The following is a 27,607-nucleotide window of genomic DNA, read 5'->3' as shown; positions in this document are numbered from 1 at the left end:
GGGACGGAATGGCTGCATGTGTTGGTGAGTCACAAACAGTAGGACCAGTCTGATGGCCATTCATTTTTTCGTGGCCTTGCTTCTTTTTCATAACTCAAAGCAAAACTTGAAAAAGCTGTAAATCCTGCTGGTTTATATGACAGTCTAATTAATTCTAATAACATCAGATTAAGCAACACAAAAACAAAGAAAAGGACGCACAGATTCAAAATAAAGGATTTCTGATTTTTATAATCAAAATTAGAATTGTACACAGACAACAGGAGCACACCAGTAGTTTGTGCGAAAAGTATCTTAAATAAAGATCTGTATTCTTACATTCTGATATACATATGTAACATGTTTTATGGCACTGTAACCAGAATCAAGTCAACACATAAAAATAAGGAAAAACTGTAATTGCTTTTTAAAATCCGTCTCACCAAGTTGGCGCGTCTTGCAACTTTATACTAAGCACCCAGTCCTAACCTGTTTGCACACTCAAAACAAATTATTGCACAAGAAGCCACTGAAGGCATATAATGGTCAAGTTCCATTTTGTTGTAACCTCTGAATCCCAAATAGAAAAATATAACATAAACACGCCAAAGAAATATTTTCCAATTTTTCTGTGAACAGTGAGCAGTCATTTGCAAATACTAGAATACAGTTACTATTATCAGTTCTCTCTCTGTGGCGAAGCCACCTTTGCAAGCACACCTCGGCAGGTTTCAGCCCACACTTCTTCAATGGGTAGCCATTCGCTCCATCACCCCAGCTGTCCGTTGCAGAGCTGCTTGCTTCAGTCTATGAACCTGCACAGACTACGAGCCATAAGCTGAGTAAGAAGCAGTAAGCTAAAATGCTGTTGCCTAAAAGAAAAACGATTTGCCTTTTTGAGCTTTTATTCTCTTGCCAACATCAGACGTGAGTGGGAAGTGCTTTGGAAGAGGTTAAATACAGCCTAGGCTCATTTTCCTTCATGAAACCGTTCCGGGGGTGGTTTTGTAATCCACAAGGCTCTCTCCCCCTACATTAGCATGAACAGGGTGATCAGTCAAACAGTTCTGCTATGAAAATCTTTCTTCATCAGCTTTTGTTATACCACAGTCTCTACCCCAAGTAGTTTGGGAGTCAGGATTCGAGGGGTCACCCCGTTATTTAGGTCTTCTTCAAACTCCAATAGCTGCCCCATAAAGTTAAGGTTTGGAGAAATGATTGGTCGCTTTCCTTTGACAAATTTGTAGGCGTCGGTCATGGTCATCCGCGTGTGCTTCATCAGGTACGCTATCACAATTGTGGCTGAGCGGGAGACGCCAGCTTGGCAGTGGATGAGCAAACCTTTGCCACACTGATGAGCTTCCTCTGCAAGGTTTAAAAAACAATACAGTCAATGAGCTTGCTTCAACTGCGTCATACAAAACATGGATGCGTTCAGTATTTGCCTATTGCACGTAAAGTATTCTATGAGTCACAGTATTCACAGTATTATATAATGTGATTTGGTATGCAAAAATAGGATACATTTAGACATAGGATAAAAGTAGACATATTACCACCACACAATTGTATTACTAAATGAAAGAAACCCTATGATACATAGATATCAGCACACAACAAAATGACGGGAATCCATTTTGTTTCACCCTGTGTGTGGCTGCTCCCTTACAGGAGACAGACAGTACTTAACCAAACAAAAGAGAATGAAGATAGAAAAGTGTTGGAAAAGTTCAAAAATCCACAAATGCAAAATGTGATGAAGGATCAGGCTGACTCTGAGGGCCAGACATGGTCTTTGTGGCTTACTCACGCCTCCACCAAGTTAGAGCCTTAGGACAGGTAGGGGATTTTGCCTAGGAATTATAACATGAAGATAGACTAGACTTTGCTGATGGAGATAAATCAGAGAAATGGCAAGCACCACTCAAAGATTGGGATTCAGCATAATGACTTTAGCCTTGAGCTCCTATAGCTTACGTGGAAAGGAAGTATTTATTGTCAGTAACATTCTCTAGCATGGTACATCTTATGGTGTTAGGTTGAGGCTGAATATGCTCCCTTAAAGGGATAGGGCATCCATGTGGAAAGGTATTGGAGCTGGAATGTCATGCTGGAGACCTGATGAATTTTCTCCTGCTTGGCCTTTATTACGAGGAAGCCAAGCAGGAGAATTTGGCCCAGCGTTTTTAAAATTTCAAATGATTGAATGATGGAAATTATTTATTTTTATGGCAAGGGGAGGACGCGGAGCTTATGTATGCTCTGGGAAAATTGGTATAAGAAAATTTATTAAACGGTGTGCAGAAGGTGTAAATGGTGATATTGCTATGGTTACTTTTTCGTCAATAATTTAATTTTAGCAGCTAATTGCTTGTATTTTAATGGTGTAATCTGGTGAATAAATCACCTGAACTTGTGTTTGACAAGAAGATAATCCCTCAACAGAGGAGTGCCAATGATTCATTCAGAGATTTTGCAAAGCGCCACATAACATAAACTGCCATACGAAGCTTGGTGAAGGGAAAACAAGGGCTTGTACAACTACTATTGATCGAGTGGAATGTTGTATTTTGTGGTACGTCCTTAGGTATGGGGGGCCCATTAGGAACCTTGCAGCCCTTCCAAAGTAGCAAGGAATAGCCTGAATGAATTTAGACAGTTTACATGTTGTAAGGTGTTTTGAGTGAGATGGTACCCACTGCCACTTCAGAAATGCCAGGAGTAAGGTGACCAGATTTTGAGGAGCAAAAACTGGGACACGTCAAACATAAAAGAAGGACAAACGACTTTGCACTGAATTTTATATCTGGCATGTCCCGTTTTTTTGCTTAGCTTTGTGAATGTGTGCCTATACATGAGTGTGTGTTTACATATATATATATATATATATATATATATATATATATATATATATATATATATATACACACACACACACAAGACTATACATATGGCTTGACCTCCCACCCTGCAGCCCCAACCCACCCCCACCAACCTCTCTCTGCTCCACACTCGACACTCGTCTCTCTGCTGGGAGCAGACTGGAGACTGTGTTGCCTGACAATAACAGATGAATTACTTTAATTGTTTCATACTTTGTAGGCGTCTTTAATTTATCCTTCCCTAGATAATCTGACCTTTGTCCCAAAAACCGAGACATTTATGTAATGATTTGACCTTTGTCCCAAAAACAGGGACATTTGTTTAAAATTAAGAGAAGCGTCGGGACACCTGGACAGTCCTTTAAAAACCGGGACTGTCCGGGGAAATCCGGGACGTCTGGTCCCCCTAGGCAGGCGCCACAAATGCATGGCATGATATGCCTGTCCTACTTTGCTGAGAAGGTGTGCACTGCCCCCAATTCCCAGGCCCACAAATTAAATATTCAACTAAAGGGTGTTCCTAATAGTTATGCTGTGCTGGGAACATTTGAAAGGGAGCTAGCCCCATGAAAAGCAACTCCAACCTGTTAAAAGTTATGATCACTGTATACAGTTTAATGATTTCTGCAATACAACACACGTGCTACACTGCCCCTGGGGTATCCAAAATGACACTGTATCGCACAGTGTAGCATCACACACTTTGCAGTTGTCATTGCTGTGCTTTGGGTGAGGGGTACTAAAGACTTACGAAAAATGGTATTAATCTTAGCTTTTAGTGAGCAGCGTTGTAATTATTTTCTAGGTGTGATTTATGTTTTTGCTTTTGGAACAAAGAAACGTGCTAAGGATTAGACAAAGGAGGAGCCCTTGGCTGTCAGGACTGGTGGAAGGCAGGTTTTTGTTCAAGGAACACGTTAGTTCCACAGCAGCAAGAAAAAACTGCTGCTCTGTCCTATCACTCTCGGAGGGAAGTTGAAGGTGAGTGATGGGGTAAACAGTCTGGAAGTGCCCGTTAGGGGTTTGGGGGGGTTTTATACTCTGGATGACGAATGATTTTCTATTTTGAGCCTCGCATTTTGAATGACATCCTGCCCTGGGCAGGAATGCAAGGTGGGTATACCAAAAGGGAAGTTATCATTTCTCTTCTTTCTAAGTCTCCAGTGAGGCTGTATTCTCATCTTTTGAGAATCATTTCAGCTGGCTTTTAGTGGGGTGTACGTGATTCCTAAAACAAAAACGTATAAAATACAATTTCTGAGAATCAATTTCACCTAATCATTTTCCTAAATTTTCATGATAATTGGCAGCCACCAAATGTTAGAATCCAATTCAGTGAACCAATTTATTGCGGGAATAGCATTCTTTTTTTTCTTGAAAGAGTAAAATACACTTTGTTGCTCACACCTGCTACTCCACAGATCCCCGTCCACCTTATCTTTTGTATTCCCCTATTTTTTAAAAATAGCATCGATTTATTTATTTCCCCCTTTCACCGTCCTCTAGCATTAGAATTCCCTTTGCCTTCCCTACCTCTTTAGGAATTGTGTGATATTCTCTTCTCTTTTCAAAACGTGTACTCTGCTGTATTAGTGTTGTCTAAGCCGGTTTGCTCTAAGCAGCAACTCTCACTTTCAGAACATTCTACTGGTGATGTTTGAAGCCAGGTAGAGTAACACTTTGTGGATGAATTTGTGATGAGAGCAACACTTTGTGGATGAAGGTCCTGATGTCCTCTCTGCCAGCTTGAAATAAGATGCTACTGACATTTATCCCAATGGGAGTTGCTATTGTATGTGCGAAACACATTAATTACTGACCACATCATAAATTAATGTAGAATGTATTCCAATACAGCTTATGAAAAATATTAGGTGGAAAAAAATGACTTCCTTTTTTGAGTCATGTTTGTGCCCGTGAAACGAGGTCTCTATGTCCATTCAAATTCCTTTCCAACCATTCGCGCTTTCCCATGTATACTCCCTCCAGGACATAATATTACAACGTGGCAAGAGCAAACACATACATATGTTTGGAAAACCTACAGCCACCCTTTCGCCAATACTTTCAAATTCTCTGGATCAAACACATGGTGTGTTATTTAAAAATTAAGATTTACAAAAATGAAAATGTTTTATTATACCTATGTCACACATTTACGCCTAACCTGTCTTCTAAAAAAGCTAAGCCCACTGCTTTGTCAATTATCATCATTCTTATACGTGTTTGCTAAATCCATCCTCTGCCTTCATTAGCCCACCGCATTCTTTTCTTTGCGATCCCCCCATGTTCCAGCTCTATGAACCTAAATAACCATTATTTTGGATCAAGGAATTATTCTACGTCTCGCTTTCATCTAAGGCCATTTCTAGACCCACTACCATCACTGTCTCTTTATCATGGACACATGGTTCACCCCTGGCTGCTCTCACGCATTTTCACAGTTTCTGCTTCATGGATGCTCCTTCAGGCAATTAGAAATAAACTACAGGGAAATGATCAGGCTCACCCTTCCCTCCAGATCTTTATTTTTAAGCAGGAAACATCTTCTTGTTTCAGTCATCATAAATTTCATTAATTCTGAGGTTAGGGCCTTTGCATCCCAGGCAAGTACTCTATAGAACAGCTCACCAGATCAGATGTGGGTACAGAGTAGCTACTTCTATTCAGGAAGCCACACTTCTTTTTGATTTAATAAGTAGTTGTCAGCTGTTTCTGCTTATTGCACAAAGTGCCTAGAAGCCTGATGGTTTGAGAATGTTATACAAATGTGACAGTGAGGATGATACCCTCACCTCATTCCTGATTTGGAAGCTGCAACCAATACCATACGTCAACTTCACCGTAGATCTTCTTCAATATCAAACTCCACATCACTATCTCACTTTCTAAAAGTCCTACCAATGTTGTCTTCCCTTCTCTCTTATCTCTTAGGAGTATGAAGTGCCCTGACAGTGATCTCTGGTGATTCCATCTTCTAGATGACAGCAGTCGTTTGCACTCTAACTCAGAAATTCGGCACATGTATTTACTTTTCTCTCCTTCCTCGTGCACAAACATGCACTAGCTTAATGTCATACTCTTCAAGTGAAAGCAAAACACTTATTCAGGATTCAATACTCTAGTGTCGTCTTTTTGTCAAAAGCAACCCTTTTCTGAAAGGTGCAGTCACCTCTCAAGTGGCACCTTCAAAAATCTCTGCACTAACTTACTTGTGGGCGAGGGCCTCGTTGTATCTGCTGCTCATCCAAAAGCGTCTGTCTCATCTCAGATTCCGTAATCCTACAGGACCTACCCTATAAATTTGGGATTTTCTGAAAATCTCATCTAATGACTTCTTATATTTTGTAAAAGGATATCACATAGATCTGTGCAAAACACACCTCTGTTAATGAAATTTGATAAATTAAGGATAGTTATGAGCATAAATAAGTTTATCTTAGCTGTCTATTTTCTGTGTAGTATGTGGTCTGAGTAGTGGGCAAAAGCATTACAAGTTGTAACGTTAACCTCAATCCCAAAAGAAGTTCTGGGTAAATATTATCAGTAAAAAAACTGATTTTATTACAATCTTCCCAAAATGGCATGTGGCAACACTGAGCCATCTCATCACTACCATTAAAAACAAAGATAAGGTATACCACTCAGAAGGCCAGTCTTAACTCCAAACTTGGCACGGGGAAGGAATATACACTATGATAAGAAATGCCAGTGCAAAGGTTTATGCAAAGCACAAGCTACATATTTTCTTTATACAAGCCATGAGTGGTGTTTCCGCGAGCCCACAAAATAGCACGTCATGGGCATTATCCTATAGACACGATTCTACGATCCATGTACAACACTAGAGCACTTTTGGCACTGTTAACAAAGGGGAAGGGCAATAAATGCAGGACTATTGAAATGCAACAAAAAAGCATTGCCTCATGGTGAAGCACTGACCTACCTGTGTCAGCTACAAAGACTACAAGTCAAAAGCAAACACCAGCCAGAACCCTTGTCTCTTACTGACATTAGCGTACTTTTCCTCTTACACAGATCCCTTCTGTGCGCAGTACACTGTCAATGGGTGAGACGCTTCTTTGGATAAATCTAAAAATCACTGCCCCATCTCAAAAATATTGTCATTTTACATGTACATTTGAGGAGATGGTAGCATAAAAGTAGAACGAGGGAGATCACAAAACAAGTAAGGGCCATCCTAGAGTTCCCCGGCATTGGGGATATTACCTTCCTGACTTCCTTTTTCCAAGCTGAACCTGTTTTATTTTCCCAATACTCTTCTTCTATAGTCTCTCAAGTAAGACCAGAAGATGGTGGTGAGTTCCCTGAGACCAGGAGCTTGCTCCAGTGCACCATCTGTACATACAGCTGTACTGACCATCTAGAAACCCGAGGGGTGCTAAGTACCAATGTTAGCACCATTTTACAACAAGTCTTATATGGAAGGAATTTAAAAAACGGATCTGTATAGCAGTCTTCAATTTCCTAATGCATGTTTTTTTTTTTTCTTTTTACATTTGTATCCACAGAAGATTTGTCCCAAATCCCGTGTTTTTGATCAGATATACTGAGCTGCTTTCTCTAAAGTGTCCGATGTTTGAACAGAGCATGAGACAGAAACAAGCACAACTTTGGACACAATCACTCAGGCCAAGGCTACATGGTTCGACAGGAAGGGGAAAGAATGCATGTCACTGTGGGTTCTTCTCTGCTATTGTATGGGATACACCTTTATGGCCTGTGCCTAGAGATAAGGACAGCTCTCAAAGTCCGCATTTGAAATATTAAGCCAGTCCTTAATGATGGCTTTATTTGAGCAGTACTCATATAGATGATTGCCTCAATCATTTGTGTCCCTGTGACGATGTTTGAAATGATGTGTCAGTGTCTTGATGAGGCCCTAAGGCAAGACAATCAGAAGTGAACTCCAAAGCCTGCAGTTTACCTGGTTAAAACACCAAGGTGTACAATTAGGAGCTCGCTAGGACACATGTGCCAGGCACTGCAGTTTACCTGGTTAGAACACCAAGATGTACAATTTGGTGCGAGCTCCAACTACTACATCAGTCTTCAGTTTTACATGTCAGAGTGGGGTTTCTCTTGGCAGTGCTCACTGGAGCGCTCACGGAGCGCAAGCTTCACCTCCTGCCAAGACAGACTCCTACTCGGTCACTGATGCACTTGGGTGTCAGTGAGCAACACTTTGCTAGGTCTGTTGCCTCCCTTAAATCCTGCTTTTTCTTCCCCCTCCCGGCATTGTCACTGTGGCGCAGGCTGCTGGTTAGGAGGTGCCTCTTCCATATTTGGTGACTTGGTGGTTGGGCGAGGTGGGCCCTACCGTGGGTCACTGGCATTGGAAAGGAGCCAGGAGTGTTACAAAGATGCAAGCAAGTGAAATGGTTCTATTTGTGCTGGTTTTGTTGTACAAGTGTCCGGCTTCTTGTTGCACACATGAGAGTTATAGTCCCAGTTTCTCCACAGATGCTCTGGCAGGTCTCATGCAACATTAATGATTCCCTTGAAAAGCAAAACAAACCCCAAAATTAGCCCACAGCAACCAGTATTGAATAGACCTGATCGGAAGAATGGGTTTCATATTAAACAAGAAAATGCAATTTAATCGGTCTGCGTTTGCTCGAGTTAGTGCTGTTAGCATTGTAAATTCCTAACGGGACTTTCTTGCTATATAAATTGAAAATGAAAAGTAAAACAGTTGATATAAGTGAGCGGATGCAAAGCGCTACGGCTGCCATGAGCACGAAGGAGAAACACAAAAGGAAAAAGAAGTTCGCTCGCAGACAAACCTATCGGCAACCGTGCAATTATCCATGTAACAGGGTCGGTGTCCAAGGCAGAAACGTAACTGCCCCAAGGAGGGACAAATGTAAGGCATTTACTAGTGATAACAAAGGGTTTTTGAAAGGCAAGCCCACGAACGAGTGATAGTGATGGTCGTGTGGTTGGCGTGCTCAAAAGCCCACAGGGGGATTACAACGCGTCAGAGCGCTTGCAAGCTTGGCCTAAAAATGTACAAAACGTGTGCAGAGAGGGGCTTGTTGTGAGATTGCCTGTGACTCCTCCATAAAGCTTTTATTAAATAGTGTCAGTGTCAAGCAGACACCTCCAGCTCAGAGCCTCCTATCTGGAAATGTCAACATATTCTAGGCAGCCCACTCAATACCCAGCATGCCAGGTCATGTTTTAAAGAAGGACATAACCTTGGGGCTCTTCTAAATCAGAACAGGAGATGGATAATGCACAACGGGCTTTAACTACATCTGAAAGCGGAGCTAGTTAAACCCGCCGAGGACTGTGTCGCCTTCCATTTGATATCAGTTGAAAATAGCATCCAGATTAACTTTTTAACCGAAAGGCAGTTTCAAACATCAGTCTGTCTTTCATGCGCCGAGTCAGCGAACATTCTTGACACGTGCTCCTATGAAGGAAGGTGCGACTAGAGGCTGCTGCTGTGTGGAAAGTGCACTTGGTTAGTTTCATTGTATGGAAATGGTTTGGTGGGAATGTGGTCCTATAAAGCATATGTTCTAATCACGGCTCATCACTTAACCAAAGTATGTGATCCTCTGCAAATCCTTTCTTTGACGTGCCCTCCTGCGGCTGAAAAAGCATGAATTACAAAGAAGCTAAAACCTGTGCTAAGCAAACAAAAGCTTTCAAAAATGCCTCTGCTATATTCCCAAGTCATTCCTTTCCTTTCCAGCCAAGCGAGACCGATTGGCATCGCCAATGCTTGTTAAAAAGGCATTCGACTTGCTAAGAAGCTAGATCGGACTCGACAAGAATAACAGTTCTCATCGTGGATCTTATTACTTCTTGTTTGGACAAGAAATTGTTGAAATTCCATAAATCGGAGTTTCCTCATTTTAAATCTCGGCAGACTGGTCCCAACTCTGGGCCAAGATGGCCCGGTGATGTCATGTTCACCGCTAACATCTGCAGTGATCTGAAGGTCACGAGCTTGAAACCCGGCAAGGCAGGCTCGTCTTTCCGTCCTTCCTAGATTGCTAACATTGGGTAATCGGGCCGTCTCTTATTTACAGCGCCTAGAAACAATGAAGCCGTTTCACATACATTATTATTTCTCCGGATTTAAGAAGCAGAAAACAACGTGAGATCCGTCAAAAACTGCCTGGATACTGTGGCATAAGAAAGTTTAACACAGGCCCCGAGGCTGTCATTACCAGCAGGGCCTCTAAGAATAGGCGCTATTTAATCAGACTTGTGGGATAAACTTGGCTGTGGGAAATGTCAGGGTAAAATTAGTAACGTGTCTGGCTTTGAAGTCATGTTGCCCTGCCCTCTGTGCCAGCAGTTCATATTACTTTATTTTAAAACAAACATGGCCGAGCAGCAGGTTCTCATGAGGGACTCGTTGCCTTATAGCACTCAGTGTAAACAGTGCAAGCACGTGCGAAGCTTCTAGAGCGGGACAGCTGTCCAACTGAAACCCGAGCAGCAGATGGGCAGAAAGTGTGAGTCACGCATGCATTCATTTTTAATTCAAAGGTGCTTTCACTTATGATCCTGTAGATAACCTCGCGTGCGCTGGCATACGTACATATAGATCTACCCAATGCGCTCAGCGATGCATGCGTTTGCACGTGGTCTAGACATGTACATGTATGCCCCCGTCCCTGCATGCCTTTACCCAGCACTCACGGTTGCATTTCTTCATGCACTCGTGCGCACTGTGCAGCTACGCCGTCGCTGCCACGTTTTGCTTTGTCCCCGAGAGTTTTCTCTTCTCGGAAACAGTTTGTGGAGACCACGATCCCAAGGGACCCATCAGGTTTGATACACCTTTCGGTCACTCACTTGGTGAACTTGAAGAGACGGGACATTAAATGGTTCTCTCCGTTTTCTCGAGGTCACCTCTCTTCTCTCTGGGGTGCATCATTGCACCGAGGGGTGTTGCCTTTCCGCCCCTTGTAAATTGGCTCCAGATGGTTACAGTAAATAGGGGGCTTCCTCCTATTTTTTTTTAGACTAATGGAATGTTTGTAAACATTACCTTTGCGAACATTACAACTACACTCTACGGTAAAAGCTTAGTGAACATTAACAGTCTAAACACCGTGTTTGAAAATAATTCGTTTTGTGTAAGAACAACATCTGCAACATGGCAGGTGGGTGCGGCCCAAAAGGGCAATGCAATTCCTCACTTTTTCTTCATCTGTTACTATTTCTACCTGCGTGAAAGGCATCCACGTCATTTCCTGTCATGGGAACCTCTGGGAATGTGTCTCTGGGCCTCTGGATGTACGCAGAGGACCGTGCTCTCAATTCGGGTGAGAGGATTTTCCCAGAGTCCTCTTTGAAAAGGCAAATGGGGCTCTGCCTGGTTGGCTGCATTCTCAAACTGCAATTATGCATTAGTTTTAGGAATTTAAACTAGAGTTGCCCTCCAGCTCTCAGCATATCGGTTGGACCTGGACATGGGTGAACCCTAAGGCTACAGGTGATTCCAGAAAAGCAGCCATTTTCTCTTGATTATGAACAAGCTTTACTGGACTGACTTGCTCTTGGTGATGTTGTTTGCAGTGAGTTCCTGGCCAGCCCAAGGAAAGCATCTACAACACCGCACAGTTCTTGCCAGTGACCAGTTGTGAGCCACGTTAACAATCTTCCTGCTATAATCACCTGCAAGTGAGACCGAGTTGTTACTTAGCCGGGGGACCACGCCCCTCTCTGCACCACCTTAACTTTGCATCACGGACCAATTTGTGTGCAATGGTCCAGAATGCAGTTGGCTACCCAGCTAGGCAGATCCAAGGAAATCTGAATGGTAATAGCGAGTCATTTTGTGGTTTTAGGATTGCATCTCATCATTGTAATCCAAAATATGTCTGCTGCCTGCTTCTCTAACAACCGTATGGTGTGAAGACCGCAAAGTGTGGAGTCTCTGGGCCCCTAAGGTAGTGAGATATCCCTGTCCCAAGTGGCAAACCAGGAACATCTGCATGACCCTCTGTTTCAGTAGATACATGCATGAACTCTGAGACACTCTCATTTTACTTTTCAGGCACAGGTACAATGCCACCGTGCTCTTGGGGCTTCATGTGCTTTTTGAGATGCTCACAAAACTCCAGGGTTACGAACCCTATATGTTCCAGTCTGACTACAAAGTAACTGGTTTAGCAGGAATACTGTATCCTCCATTTATTACAAAATGTCTCTGTCTTTCAAAAAGATTGTGTGAACAGTAACTGTTTACAACCACAGTGTCACTGTACTACTGGTTCTGGCCAGCATCGTTTTAGCTTTCAATCTTTACATTCCAGGTGTGGTCCAAGCTTCCTGTACATGACAGCTTAGCAAATATTACGGCGTGTGCAGAGCCAGTGACGTGGCATTATTGCTGCATTGTTGCAATATCCTTTTACAGTGAGTATATGTGCATTGTAATTTATACTTTTCTGACCTATTTGTTATACTGTACTTGTACATATGGATTTATTACATTGTTGTCTTTCTAGCCAGGGAAGAGGTAATATGCTGATCAGTAGCTTGTTTTAAATTGTTTACAAAACGTTCATGGGCACTGTTAAATAAATTGACGAATTTCTACCAGATGTGGTCTTGTTCATGGCTATAAACTAGTTAGTCCTTCTTTGCTTTCTTTTTGCTAAAGACATGTCCCACATTTCAGTATGTGTTTAGCATGCCTGCTTCCCACTGTGTCATCCTGGGACTTAACCGGTTCATATATTTCCAGTGATTTTTTCTCAATTTCAGAACCATTGGTTCATTTACAGCTTATGTGTTCAATTGGCAGAGAAGTGATTGTATTTTATTAATTTCCATTCTTCATCATTAACTTTTCAGTTTGCTTAATTAATCTGGCGTTGTTAGTTATTGATCCAATCTTTCATTTCATCATTTTATTTGTTTGCTCCAGTGAGTACATAATTAAGTCTATGCCTTCAGCGATTTATTTTGAGCTGGATAACCTTATCTTTCCTCTGAAAGTCTCATTCCATTTATTTATTTACTCCCATCAATGAACACATTCTAAACACAAAGACCAAAATTTAGGACCTGATGGGAATACAAGACAGATTCATAGTAGGCAAGAAAACAAACCCACCCACCACAGCAAGATGGGTGCAAATATGATAGCCTCATCCCACCAAGCCAAATGCACAGGGCCAGACCCTGTACCAGCCTCCATTGTAACTGCTCAGCTGCTCTGCGCGCTCTGGGTGTGTGGGTTCACAAGAGCCCCTATGATAACAGTGCTCACTGTGCATGGTTTCTGGCCATGGATATTCACGGTATTTTCATTGTAGTTAGGGTTTTCGAAAAAGGACTGTATTGAATTTTAATCTGCAAACCCACAAAGCCTGGAATAAGAATATGGACTGATTTCCAGGTTGCAAAAATCAGTGGCTAGAATCCAGTAATTTCCTTTGCAACAAATACATTTGATTGTTGACATCCAGTCAAACCATTTGGGGACATTGACACAAGCCTGGGTACGCAAACCACCATTGGGCAATGGAAGAAAATGCTTCCGCAATGCACCCGATTTGATTTCTTCATTCTTAAGCCCCAGCATCCATAAGGGCATAATGTCCATGACCAAATGGTACAGATATACAAAAGTTGTGTCTGAGAAGATTTTTGTGGATTCTTTAAACCACACATAAATTAGCAATGAAGAGCAGAAAACAGCGATGGGTGGAATGCAAAAAATAATCTCAATCACTACCCATGGCCACATTACAGTCAATTATATGTTTGCCCACAATGCCCAAAAGGCCTCACCAGCCACACTGGATATCAGTCTTGGTCATCTTCCAGCAGTATCAGGGCTGGACTGCAAGGCCAGGGCACCCTCAGAACTGGGATGCAAGCAACACCAGACCAGTTTCTGCCTTAAAAAGCAATGGATTGGAATATGGCCTAGAGTAATTATTGGCTGAGATTAATTCAAGAAATGCACCTATCATGTTTTTTTTCCAAAGTTGTGATCGAGAGAAGAGACACCTTTTCAATGATAAGTGAGGCTGTAACAACAACAAAGCTGTTATTATAAAATGCCCAATATAAAAGATAGATCAACTTATTATTAAAGTGTGTTCTCACACAACTCTAGCTGGACATTCCAGTTTGTATTGCAATTTTACAACATTGAGAAACTAGTTTTCATAAGCGGTGTATGTTAGCATTAATCGTTTGTAAAATAGTTAAGACCAGATATTTAAAACAAATTCTATTTTTTATGGGCAGACCCATATTTTAGGCTGCAAATCCAAACTGGATAGGAATCATCCAAGAAAAAAACTGCCAACATCTACTGTCTCTTGGTTGCACACTAGGTACCATGCTACCCCATGATCTACCTGTCAAAGTTATGACTAGAAGTGCTAGATATCAGTTGAGACTGCTTTGTGATTGGTCCATTCCTTTCCAAGGCGGACCTTAAAGTATACTTCTAACTTATTACTATTTGATTAATTGAATATGACCACGCATTTCTCATTGGACTACTGAAAATGTTTCACTCCTTTTAAAGTTGTTCTACTTTCTTCTTTATGACTGGTCTCCTTTTATCAAATTGCCATTGTTCTGACTTCATAAATGTTTACACTCTGAACCATGCAGTTATACAATGCCATGCATGCCACATAATTCCATAAATGAAAACACTGTGCTAAATCTTTGGTGGCAGTGGGGTACTAAGGTGCAAAAAAGCCTATTCGTATTCAAAATCCTCACTTTAGGAACAGAACCTCTTAGCTACTCTTTAACTGGGAATGTCCAACTGGACTTCGCTCATCATGTATATATAAATACACTCAACACTCATCTCCTTACTTAACCTAATAACCACTTACTAGAATCTATACACTTTGCTACTCCCCTACTATTTACTCACCGATAATTCTGTGTATTACCAAACGTATTTATTAGTTGTAGCTTCATTTAACAAATGTTGTCAATGTACGTTTCTTTGCAATACTTTAGGACTATTGAACTGTGCTCTCTCCCTTGTACATATTTGTAGTTGAATGTTTATTGATACTGTTAGCATCTTCTCTCATCTTTCTTGCTCACTAAATGAAATACTGCAGTTCATTTTTCTTCCTCTCTTTTACCCAATCCCTGTAATGGGAGATACCTATCAGGGAGGAAGGCCATCCTACTGAGCCCGAGTCCAAATGTTTGCACTAAACATCGAAGAGCCTTTGGTTAGAGCAGCATATTCAAATCTGATGCACTGTTATTGGACATCACGAAGCAGATGCACTGCTGATCCAACGTGAGGATTTCTTCTTGATTCAGCCTGCTCAGTTCTTTTTTCTGCCCTGAGTGGAAACTAGGCCTGGATTTAACTTTAACATGGCAAAATATTGCACCCATATGGCCATCTTAACTGCTTTGTGTACAGAACATTAACAGGAAGGCAGCCCTCTCTTCTAGGATGACACGGCTCCACTGACAAAGTGCAAACACTGATGATATAAATGGGGAAAGTATTAATCAGGAATGTGACCACGGTACTAGCCGTGTGGCCTAGACAGTAGTCCGCACAGGCTAGTTCCATTCAACATGTTCCATTCATGGAAGGTAGTATCTCCACCACTCAGTGATATGACAGACATTTTCATCTTCACAGTCCTTCCTGTCCTGCTTATTCGATTATAAAAACCATCATTGTTTATAACCACATTGATTGATGATCGATTTTGTTAATATATGTTGTGAAAACTGAAACACTTGAAGCTATACATCTGCCATTCCACTATTGAATCTCTACATTGTTTAATTTTGTAACATCACTAAATGTCTTTAAATAACAGCTTCTAAAGAGAAGCCTTATACTTGTATGCTAGCAGCATTCTGAGCCCTGCTATCTTCTAAGATGCATTAATTGAGTGCTTGATCCGAATCGGTTGAGAACTAACCAAATAAACTTTCAATATTCTAATGCTTCACGGGCAAAGCATAAAAGATCATCCCAATGCGGGATTCTTTCTATAACTGAAATATAATAATCAATTTCACCCTGATCAAAAGTGGTATATTGTCAAATCATTTTATGGTACTTACCAATGAATTCAAAGGCCTCTTCGAAGTATTGCCTGAGATTCTGCTTGTTGCTGTCAGTGGCGGGCAACCGCTTGTAGTTGAAAATACCTTTCTCATAATGATACAGAGGAAGGTGGGTGGTTACGTTGACTATGTACTCTATGTTCATCCTCTGCATTGTCTCCAAGTCCTGAGCATCGTGTTCATTTCCGAGAAACAGAAACGGCAATATGGAAGTTAGCTCTGCATTTTCGATGTCAGGGGTGGATGGGATGGACTGAGGTAGTATAGATGGCACCATCAATGCTCCCCCTCCGTCTGGGCACTCCTGAAGTTGGAGGGAGTTATCACAGAGGTTTTCATGGTTCTGTTTAAAAGTGCTGAGTCCACCTGCAATATATTAAGTTAAGTAATTATATTCAAACATAATTTTATAAAACATTGTCACAATGCAAAAAAATCATGTATAAAAAGCATCAATTTTCAAAGTGAGAACCATAACAGTTGTTCTTATTTAAAAGCGGAATTTGATGTACACAGTGATAGAGGCTCTCTTGAGCCTAAATTCATCGAGTATAAATAAATGCATGCCAATATAGATGCTATTAATGGGACATCTGGACCTTGGCTGCAATCAGAGTAGCACAAATTGTAGTGTGACCTGAATAGTCAGAAACTAGACACAAACCATGTCATATCTCCACAGAGTTTACTATGATTGACTTAGACTATAATATTAGAAAACTGGTCCTTATCCTGGTTGCTATCCATAGCATGCTCCGACTAGTAGTATCGTCAGTGTGTTTCAAAAACGAAATCAGGAAACGCATTCTACAAATGAAATGCCTTCTGCATTAGCAGTGTCACTGAACACTTGATTTTTTTTTATGAAACTCAGTAAACTAAGAGAACAAGAAAAAATATAATTATCATGGCCAAAGATTAGGAAAGTGAATGAGTGTGAGTTAATCAAATCACCCAATCTTAACATAAATATAACTTACCAGACAGTAATGCTGTTTATAAGCCATAAATTTAGAGAGGAAGGGCCAAGAAAATTGACGGCTGTGTGCCGCACACATGCATTAACCTACTACAATACCTTGGGTGGTAAAAAAGTGACAACAAAAGAATGTGTAAGAGATGGCTAAATGGAAAAGGCCCATCATTACATAAAGCAGCAGTAAGTCTCAACCGTAGTGGGAGCTATTGCTTCAATATGGATATATGAGCCTTGACAAACAAGTTCTCAATGGCAGGTATCTCCTGCCCACGGCAGACCCTGCCTGTAAATGCTGCTGGGAAGGCATGGACTTCCCTTGCAAGGAAGAATCCGACATTTACAATGTCATCAGGAAGTTCAACGTGCTATGCCTGTACTTCTATAGGGAAGGCAATTGCAGACTACATTTAGGCAAGCAAATCACTGGTTTAAATGATAGTGTAGTGCATGGGGGCAATGACGTGTTGATGAGATTTGACGGCAAGAAGGGCTGTAGCTGAGGATTCCAGTCACTCTTTGTTGTATGTTTACAGAGGCCCAGACTGTTACCTTCTCTTAACTTTCTGCCATCAGAGACATTTCTGTTTGGCACGCCCGTGGAGAAACTAAGCAGAAATGGCAGGCATTGCTCAGCTTGCTTTCCTAGGGGGTAGAGTAGAGCTGCTTTTTCTAATCCCTCTTCACGTTGGTGTTACTTCATGGTAGATTACAAACAGTATATACTCAGACAAACTCAATTTTTATATAATGGGAACCCAGAACTGCTTCCCTTCTGATCCACTTCGCAAAATTTGCTGGTAGAATATCCTACAGACCGAGAAGGAATATGTATTCATTTTCTAGAATACACTACAACGTAATTAAGTCAGTGTTATGTATGTTTGCTTGCTTGGAAGCACAATGAAAGTATCACAAGGTCTATTTTCAATTAAAAAACCAGCTTGCTGCAACAGTGTAATTGTACTGATTCCAACAGAGAGGGTCTACAGAAAAGGAATCATTGTCCTTGTGAGCTGCGAATAAGCTCCTGCACCAGCTAATTAAGAGAACTTGAAATGTAAACCAGTTTTCCATAATCATATCCATGGCTCATGTTCAGTGGCTCGGCCTAAGCAGCAAGCTCACTTTCAGAGACCTATAGATAGATTGAGTGTTGAAGCAACACTCCAAACAGCAATCTATTAATTAAGTAAACGACTGAAAGGCAAACTAAAAATGAAGTAAGAAAAAGGAAAAAAAGAAGAAATTTGTTTAAGATTTTCAAGCAATATTAGATAAATAGAATTGTTCCGATAATGAACAATGGGAAAAAAACATTCATTGAAAAAAGTGAACATGTATAAAACCAGAACAATTTACAAAATTCCATTGTGAAACTTCGACAAGACACAGGGGCTGATAGGTAAAAACTTGCAAATGTACAGGGTTTAAGTTTTGGCATGGGTTGCTCTAGTATTTTACCTTGTTATAGGGTTCTAAGGTAATAGGACTTTGTATTAGGACAAAAGAACTTCAGAATGTGGGGGACTAAAACCATCCACACCATCGGGAGTGGTTGGCCAAATTTCTGGCTAGCTCACAGTGCTTCACCTGGACGCCCAAATCAACTAGGGTGGATAGTGATTGTGGCAACCTAAACATGACACTCTGACTCCTCAGGGAGCCCTGGAAAGAGATTTTACATTTCCATGGTATTACTCATTCATGCCCAGTCAAAACACAAAAGAGATCCAAGATAAATTTTCAATATATTTATTGAAACAATCACAATCTAGCATAAAGCGAATGGGCTGTGATAAATAGGCAGATAAAACAAAGCAACCAGCATTATCAACATGATAAAGAATATAAACAATCCAACCATGATGAATGTGCTTCTAGAAGTTTTCGAGATTCCTACCTAACCCTAAGACTACGCTCAGAGCATAGTGAGTGTACCCTTCTGCCTGCCCCAGTCTGAGGGATTAGCCCTTGCCCCATACATGAAGGCAGTGTCAGGAGTCAGCCTGTGGTGTAGATGGCAATCCTCTCAGGCAGCTGGTTGATTAGCACTAGCAGAGTTGCATGTCGAACACATCATTTCGCCTCAGGACTGTAGTGGCTGGGATGTTCTCTGCCCCTTTGAGGTCAATGTATAATTTATATAATAAACCCATGCTGTTTGGAAGCACAGCTCTGATGCAATGCTATGTCTGGATGTTAGAAGCTGTCTCCTGAATGGGCAACATGACTAGAATATTGTGTACAGTGTTCCTAGCCTTGGACAGAAAGTACTGATTACATGTTGCGGAAAGGCTAACTAAACAAGCAACTCACACCGCCTATTCCTAGAAGAATATTGAGCTAAAAATGCGTGTAAATGTCATAGATATAAGCAGCCTGACCAAAACCAATTAAATATGAAATATAAAGTGAAGCTAAAAACAGGGGGAAACAACTTGGGTCTAAGAGGTCCTCACAACAACCTTCATACTTACAACATATTGTGGAGGAACAATTAATCCAAAGCGGAAGGGTGTTTTCAAATAGGCTTCCATAAGGTCAGTAAAACTGAGCATATGCCCTTGCTTACTTAAAGCAATCTAAAGACAGCTCCATGCTGTCCAATGGTCTATTGTGGGCAATACATTCACAACTTGTTGTTGAAGCCATCAATTAGTCAGTTCTCTTTTTGCTTGTTTGCCAGAGGTTGCATTTGTACGGGCCTCAACCTTGAACAATGCTCCACAACTGTGGTGTGCTGCTTAGCAGACTACACAGGATAACATTTGTGGAAACAACATTTCTTGAAATGGGGCAAAGTTCCTACAGCATCAAAGAATCCAGCTGTCTCAGAGAGGTACCACGGGATCTGTCAGAATAGAGACTTTCAGCTGGGGGGAAAACAGAGGTTGTAATGTAGGAGTACTGACTACCACCATACAGATCTCTTGCATATCCTCAGCAATGCTTCTAGCAATGTCAATTCACTCACACAGTCTCTGTGGGGTGATCCCATGCTTTTGACTTGCCTACACATTCTTCCAGTCCTCTAGCTGGGAGGGCACTAGGAATTTGTTCCAGAAGCCTGCAGTCTCTTCTGGGCTCATGATTTTTCAGATTCCAGGGACTCACAGGTCCAGCAGGCAGGCTCCACGTATGAGTGCAGACCACAGCAGCCTGGAGACTCTGCTCATCCTGAGAGTCAAGAAGACACCTTCACTAGACTTGGTCCCAAGTCCCTTATGGTGGAGTTTCTGGCAATATTTTGGGGGCTTCACCATGGGATGAGGGTTCTTACAAACATTTAATTCACATTAGTGTAATGTAATTAGATAGCAAGATGATGCTCACATTTTAGATTTCATTTCCAAAACATGTTTTTATTAGTGTAAGTTTGCTGGTAGTAGATAATTAGGTATACACATTTTTAGCTGGACAGAGATATCAGTAAGATGCCTCTTAAGTCTGTGTGACCTTTTACATTTACTTCTTATTGGGCAGGGTTGCCATCATAATGTCAAAGAACGCCGGTTATAAAGTATGAAGATTCAGCATACATCAGGGCAGCATAAAGAAATGTGTCTTGTGTGGGGGTATGTGCCTGTGAGTAAGGGATATAATATCATCTATAGCTGTGAACGAATATTGCTCAAATTGACTTAAGGTCCGTGTGACCCTTTGGTTACGAAAAGGTTGATGTGAACAAGGGTTACGGAGATGTCCTATGATTGAATGTATGGAGTGTTTGTCAATCCTTGGTTTGGCTGATTTGTATAAATGAACGAGAATGAAAGGGAGGTTTCCAATCACAGCCAACGAGTTAAGGATAGCGAGGGTGTGCTAACACGTTTTAGTCTCAGGAGAGTTCAAGAGCAGCTATGCTTCATTGTTTTGGAGTTCAGCTTGTTTCCTCCTCCATGGCAAGTGGTTCATCGCTACTCCTGCACCTTGTTCTCTCGGTCTCCATTCTGGGCGAGCCCTACATACCTTTCCCCTTTTCCCTTATGAACAGCTTGGGGAGTAGTGTTTCGATCTGGCTTGCTGTAAGCCTGGGACTTGTCCTTAGTAAGGGGTCATTATGCATCAGAGAGTAGGAGAACATGCATAATGTGTGTTTGTATCTGTGGTAGTGGCAATTGTCAGTACGTTAAATAACAATTTTGGGGCATCCAGTCCTTCAGGTGCAAGATTGGCTCACTTACTGCTTAAGTTATTCTCCACAACAAAGGGGAGCCACACTTTAGCTAGAATTCTGGGCCACCTTTTGGGTGCAGTTCGTCTAACCTGTACCAGCACATTCTACGATTTCATAAAGAATTCTGTTATTTCAATACTACCACCAAATCATCACACTAGGAACAGAGGGGGAGAAAGTTTGAGATCACGCTCAGTGCTGGGCTACAGATGTATCTTGGATAGTATCATACGCATAGCGAAGAGCTGTTGAGCGTCAACTACGAACTTCACATCACAACAGGATGTCAATTCATGGTAGGTGCTACATCAAGTACGCCTGGTGTTTTAGGTGTCACTCAACCAGAAGCTCTGTTCATGTAAAGAGGAACACTTGAAGTGACAGAAACAAAGAAAAAGAGTTATGAAGAATAAATTATCTGCCTCAAAAGAACCCAGTCCTCTTGTGCCAAGAAAATGAAACTTTACAGTTAGTTCTGAAAATAACGACTATGGAGGTTACAATACGGAATAGTTGCACAGATTGTGACAGCAGATATGTCAGTTCACATCATCCCGGAGCCTGTGCATCAATTAATCTAGGATCTAATTAGTATCCACCTCGCCTCTGATTTTACGCTGTTGTTCTCTCAGTCTGTGTCTTGCCATCGGTACCTGTCTTGAATTCTAACACCACTGCCGCCAGGTGATGACTCACACATTTACCAACCTTTCAACCTTTATGAGAGCAATGTCCTCGTGTTACTCCTGATCCTCCCCTCCATAAGCTTCCTCTCATGACCTCTTGCTTTAAAGCCACACTTTCAGGCTCATTAAAAAATCATTTTGCTCATTTTAGTGGAAGCGACACACCCTCAGTTCTTGCTTTGAACTGAAGAGGGGACATGTTGCAAGCGCCTCCCGCACCACTTCTCTCACAGGATGCATATGTCAAGCTCCTGCAAGTGCTGTGAATTGGTGACTCACTGTAGGGGTGAGATGGGAAACAGCTGCAGCGCAAGAGCAAAAACTGATGACGCCCCGATCAATAACCTCATGTAAATCCAACAACGTGGTCAAAAATGCTACCTCAGCACATATGGGGATAGCACATCCTCACAAGTAAATCACCTGGCACACATGCAATAAAATACACCAAATAATAATACAATTGGCATAGAAATAGAGACACAAAGTGAAAGCAGGGAGCAACATCTTTCTAGTCTTCCAGGACGTCCTCAAGCAGAGACTGGCAACGTCAACAAGTGTTTACATGGGAGGGATGCGCTGAGCTGCAGATGTGAGTCAAATAGGGCAGCCTCGCCCAAGAGAAAATAATGACAAGCTATGACTTCACAAGCCAGGTTGACTCTCTCTCACGAAGGTGATGAAACATGAGGGCGAGCGATGGCTACAGCTCCACTTTCTTTCCACTGGATGACACATCGCGCGTTCTACAAGGAAACTGAGCTGTTGGATGCAATGTTGGGAAATGGTGACTTTTTTGGCTTCGCCCAAACTGCCATTTCGTTTTGAGGAGAACAGAAAGAGTCCTTTAATCATTGACACTGTCCATGGGTCCTAGGTGAGAGGGAAAGTTCTAGGTAGTTTTCTCAGGGATTCTGTAGAAGGATGCAAATGTATTCTGTATAATGATACAAACCCTGATATGGAGAGGATGCAATCACATTAACAGAGACACTGATGTCGAAGACCAATAACAAAATAAAATATAATAACAATAAAAGTAGTAAGTGTAGCAGCCACTTAATGCAAAAACAAGAGGGTGAGCTTTGGTTGCTACACTATGGTGTGTGATTACTCCAAAACATTCTAGATAATAAGTAGGTGTATTGCTGACGTGCAAGGCGCTTCACACACCTTTGCAATATATTAGTTATTGTCAAAACACATCATGTACTCGAGGTGAGAAACACAGAGACGTATCTCAAATGGACTGCATTCTGCTTTCCTTAGTAGCAACAAAAGCCTGCAAGTACCCAGTGAGTACTGGACTACAGTTGCAGCTCGCGGTGATTACTGGGGGCTGGGCGCAGGGGTGGACAGGGGGGGGGATTAATAACATTAAAAAAAAACTTACCTCCGCTCCTGCGTCGCGCCACTCCTCTGCTGCACGTAGGCACGGGCTCCCAGCCTGCCCTGCGGCCAATCCTGACGCTGCACAAGCAGCATCAGGATTCGCTGAGATCACCCAGCCAGGGCGCTCCCAGGCAGACTGGAAGCCTGTGCCTGCTCTCTCCAGCCGGCAACTGTGTTGCTGGGCTGGAAAGAGACCTGTGCGCATGTGTGGCCGGCCAAACACACATGTGCTCTGAGGGGAGTGCACAGTACACAGTGCACTCACCTCAGCTTGTCACCCCCAATTCTCCTCCCCTTTACCCAGTTTATTATCCTTTCCTTGTGAAAGGATTTGCAACAGTTGCTGCTGGGGGGGGGGGGTAGGAGAGAGACGCCACTGCTGGACTAATGCCTTCACATTTCAGAATCTCAGTATGGGTGCAAACTCCTGTCTACTCCTTCATTGGGACTCCAGGTTAATCTGAAGCTCTTAAATGGTGTGGTTGATCTGTTTTTTCTACTCTCCACCTAATTTCTCAGTTTCTTTAATTTCAACACCAAATGCGTCCAGCAGGTAATGTGAGTACAGCATGCCCCGTCCATAAGCACAGAGCATCGTGGGCTTTTCATCAGAGCCCCGGGTTACCGGTTGCATCGGTGAGTGGCTCGTCCAGCCCAAATATGTTTCTAGTTAAACCGGTTTATCCCGTTTTCACTTCAGGACTACGAGCACCAAAATGTAAATAAGAAAACAGGTCTGGATGAGTGATTCACTCACGAACCTGCAAAACCTGAGACCTTTGACTACAGTATCTAGTTTAAATAGTAAACAAAAACCATATCAGAGTCCAAAAATACATCGACGCTTTTGTAGGCACCAGAGAGTTCGCCAGAGACTGTGAAAAAACACAAACGCTAATGCACATGCCACGGAGATGAACAGGGATATAAAGCAACAAACTGAAACTGGGAAACGAAATCCCGAGTCAACGTACACTAACATTCCGTACATTTTGTAACAAAGTCCCAGGGTCCCAACAAATTGGCAACAATGGATTGCACACGGGCTTGCTTGTCAAGCTAAGGTAAACGTTGATGAAAAAAGAATCCAATTTAATGGCCATACAGGATTTTCATATTTGTGCTAACAGTCCTAGGTTGTACTACTGCTGTGCAATTCTGAGAAAACGTTTTCACCAATAGATCAGTGCAAAACACAATTGTTAAACTAGACAACTGATGCAAAATGTATTTTGGATTTTTTGGTGCTAAATTACAACAGTGTGTCCTGGCATCTCTGTTGAAGTTGAGAATGAAATGGTCTGACGAGCATGTGTTTGGTTAACGAAACGTCGGTGTAAAGTGCTAAAGCAGTCGGTATTTTATGAACGGCATAAATTGCGAAAATTCAAAAACACTACTGATTTAATTAAGTGAGTACATTTCAATGAGTGCTACATATAACAATAGCCTAATTCAAAGCACTTTCAAAAAGTGTGGTAACAGAAATCCAGTAATCATGCCGAACACAAAGATACTTTCTGAATCTTAGACTACACACGAGTTGGAAGTCCTAAGTTTTGTATAGATTGCTCCAAGGAACAGGTCAATGAAATTCCCCCTTGTGCAGGGAATGTCAGAACCTCAAACCAGGTTTTGATGGAGATTAAAAATATGATCTGTGATTTTATAGCGACAATAATAAAATCAACATGTGTAAATTATTTCTATTGCTCAAGGGCCAGGTGAAATGTTAAACTGTAACTTGGCACTGTGACCATTAAAAGTATTTCTGAAGAGCAATTCTCTTTGGCTCACCTGTGCAAGGGGAAAACAGGCATCCCAAAACCATGCCTTCATCTGATCCACGAACGAGATGGACAACATCTGATGCATAGTTGTGGCATTCACCAGCACTCCAACTTGTTGATGGTTCTTCCTGGACTATCTCAGGGTCACACTAATGGGTAAAACCAGTGGCGTAGGAAGGACCCACCCTGTGGTTTAGCAGTAGAAAAAGCCACTAACTGGAGTGAAGTTGGCTCCTCACGCCATTGAGCCCTGGTGTCACTGCACCAGCTGCGCTATTGGTAGCTATGCCTCTGCTTAAAACCCACCTCTTGAAACGATCCCTGACCACCAAGCTTGAAACACAAAAGTCCCTGCAAAACAGACAGTGACGCCTGTCCTGAGGTGAACGGATTAGAAGAGCACCCTAAAAACTGTCCAATAGTCCTTCTTGCCCCACCCTACCCTCAACCCATGCCAGTCTCCACTGGCCAGTTCTAGTGGCAGACGATGCCAGCCAATGCTAAAACCCAGCCAGCCTACAACGAGCACAGTCCGTGCGCTACTGTTTCAGAGACAGGCAGGTAAAATCTTCCATAAGGTTAAAGGTTGCTTTACACCGTTTTCACACTGAAAGGACTTCCGGTCAGAAAGAACTTCCGGTCAGTCTAAAGTAAAACTGGGGCTCAGCGGGTCATCCTTGTGTTGTAGTTTAGAAAGCATCAATGGATGGCGCAGGGTGGGGCTGGCACTGCTCTGCCTCCTATACCTTACTTGAGGCTGACATCAGTCCCGGGCTCTCCACCTGCCTGGTTACCATAGCAATCACACCCAGGCACACAATGACATCAGTTCTCGGACTGCAAACAATACAAGAAGAGCTACTTTGTTTGAGGTCTGTGGTGCAACTGTGCTCCAGGCCGCTGGTGATGTCATGCAAACAGGTGCCTAAGCCCACATCTGCCTAAGTGACAGAGTGACAAGGGGAGCTCTTATGGCTGGACTGAACACGCGGAGAGAAGACTGGAAGAACTCATGCATTTAACAACGGGCCCTTTATGTTCATGTTGCTGGTTTGTTTCATATGTTACTTTAAATGCACTTTTACAAGAGAGTTTGGTTAGACATCAGACCAACGAAAACGCGTTTTTAAAAAGTGTGTAAGGTTGCCAAGTTTTCTTTTGTTCACTGTTTTTCACAATGTTTATTTCAAACTAGAGTTCATTAAGCATAGTTGCTTGACATGAGGGGCCCTTTCTAGCCAGTCCCCGTAATGTCCCCCGTAGCCATGGAAGACAAAAAGATGCAGGCAAATATATTTGTGAACCTTTACTAATTATCATTTAGTTCGTTACACTTTTGTTGACTAAACAGTACATCAATTCACATATAACCACATGGAAACAGAACAGCATAGCGAGGAAAGAGGCCTCGAAACAGCACCCCCCACCGCCGAACAATGAACACCTCAGCAGAACTAAGGCAACGGCAGCGTTCTCTGGCATGACACCGGTGTTATGATGCTCCATAGAGATCCATGACCCCGATCCAATACAGTCCATCAATAAAGGTCAGCTTAATCTAACCTTACTAGCCTCCGTCCAGTATGACACCTCTACCCGTTTATCAACAGGAAACCCAACTCAATAACTACAATATCCACAGACACTTGGATTACGGTCAATGAGAATCTACTTAGATTACGAATGTGGTTTGGGACCATACTAATGGAAGGAATCCGCTATGCAGATCCAGTTAACATAAAATGCAGTTATTTTCTTCTCCCACCAGGTAGCTAAGAAAGAGAGTTGGTCAAATTACACTTAAAACATTCACTGGTTATTTGTGTAGCTGCAAGTCGCCTCAAATGGTGCCATCATATATATGTGACGCTTTTTAACTAATTACATCTTTTTAAGCAACATCGTCTTCCACTGTGACTCTGTTAATATGGTGAGCATGCTTCTTAGCAACCAAAGCACCATTACCTAAAAATCCACAATCAACATGGAGCTAATTTAATTTGGCACTGCCAACCCGGTGCAAACACACTCTGCGGTTTTGCGGTGGTAATGATTCAGTACGGTAGACTTGTTTTTCCCAATACACAACATATACTGAGAGTGGGATTTAGGCCATCCTCCTTCTCGTGCCTGGATGGCTTTGTTGTCCCTCTCAGTTATCTGCTGTTGATTTGATGGCTTTCCTCCATTTTCTCATGTGGGAGTACATCTCCCTTTCCTTGCTCTTGCCTCTTCTTACCTCTTTCTGTTTTTATCTCTCCTCTCCCCATTACATTGTTTTGCTCCCTCCAATCCTCCTTGCCCCATTCCCGATCCTGCTCCCAGTGCATTTCATTACATTTTTAAATGTATTTGTTTATTTAATTATTTATTTATTTATTTACGATGACCCAGTATCTGCAAAGTGCTGCCAGGCGGCTCTCCTTGTGTGCGCTTCTTTTTGACTATGTCTTATTGTCCACACCTCCTGCTGGCCACCCTGCTCTCCATTTGTTATAAGCACTTTGCTTACGTTTTTTTTGTCTTCTTAATTTAATTTACTGTTTTAAAAGGGCCCTCTGTCATGCTGGAAGAGTCTACTGAAAACAGCTGCATCAAGACGCATGCGCACTTGTCATGAACCACATACCAATACATCA

At 42.1% G+C, this 27,607-nt stretch overlaps 1 protein-coding gene across 3 annotated transcripts in view; it reads right to left on the bottom strand.

Annotated features, from left to right (window-relative positions):
* Window positions 1-211: 211 nt before the first annotated feature.
* Window positions 212-27,607, bottom strand: part of DUSP10 (dual specificity phosphatase 10) — a 66,431-nt gene continuing 39,035 nt past the window's right edge. For all 3 annotated transcript variants that reach the window (XM_069233856.1, XM_069233857.1, XM_069233858.1), the window contains 2 exons: window positions 15,942-16,310; window positions 212-1,344 (listed from right to left, as the gene is read on the bottom strand). In XM_069233856.1, the coding sequence (XP_069089957.1) occupies window positions 1,079-1,344; window positions 15,942-16,310 (635 nt within the window). In that variant the 3' untranslated portion in view covers window positions 212-1,078. The remainder of the gene's footprint in view (window positions 1,345-15,941; window positions 16,311-27,607) is intronic.

The sequence above is a fragment of the Pleurodeles waltl genome, chromosome 5 (genome assembly GCF_031143425.1).
Source record: "Pleurodeles waltl isolate 20211129_DDA chromosome 5, aPleWal1.hap1.20221129, whole genome shotgun sequence".
Classification (NCBI taxonomy): domain Eukaryota; kingdom Metazoa; phylum Chordata; class Amphibia; order Caudata; family Salamandridae; genus Pleurodeles; species Pleurodeles waltl.
The sequence above is the reverse complement of the archived record's forward strand: the minus strand, read 5'-3'. Positions and strand labels throughout refer to the sequence as shown.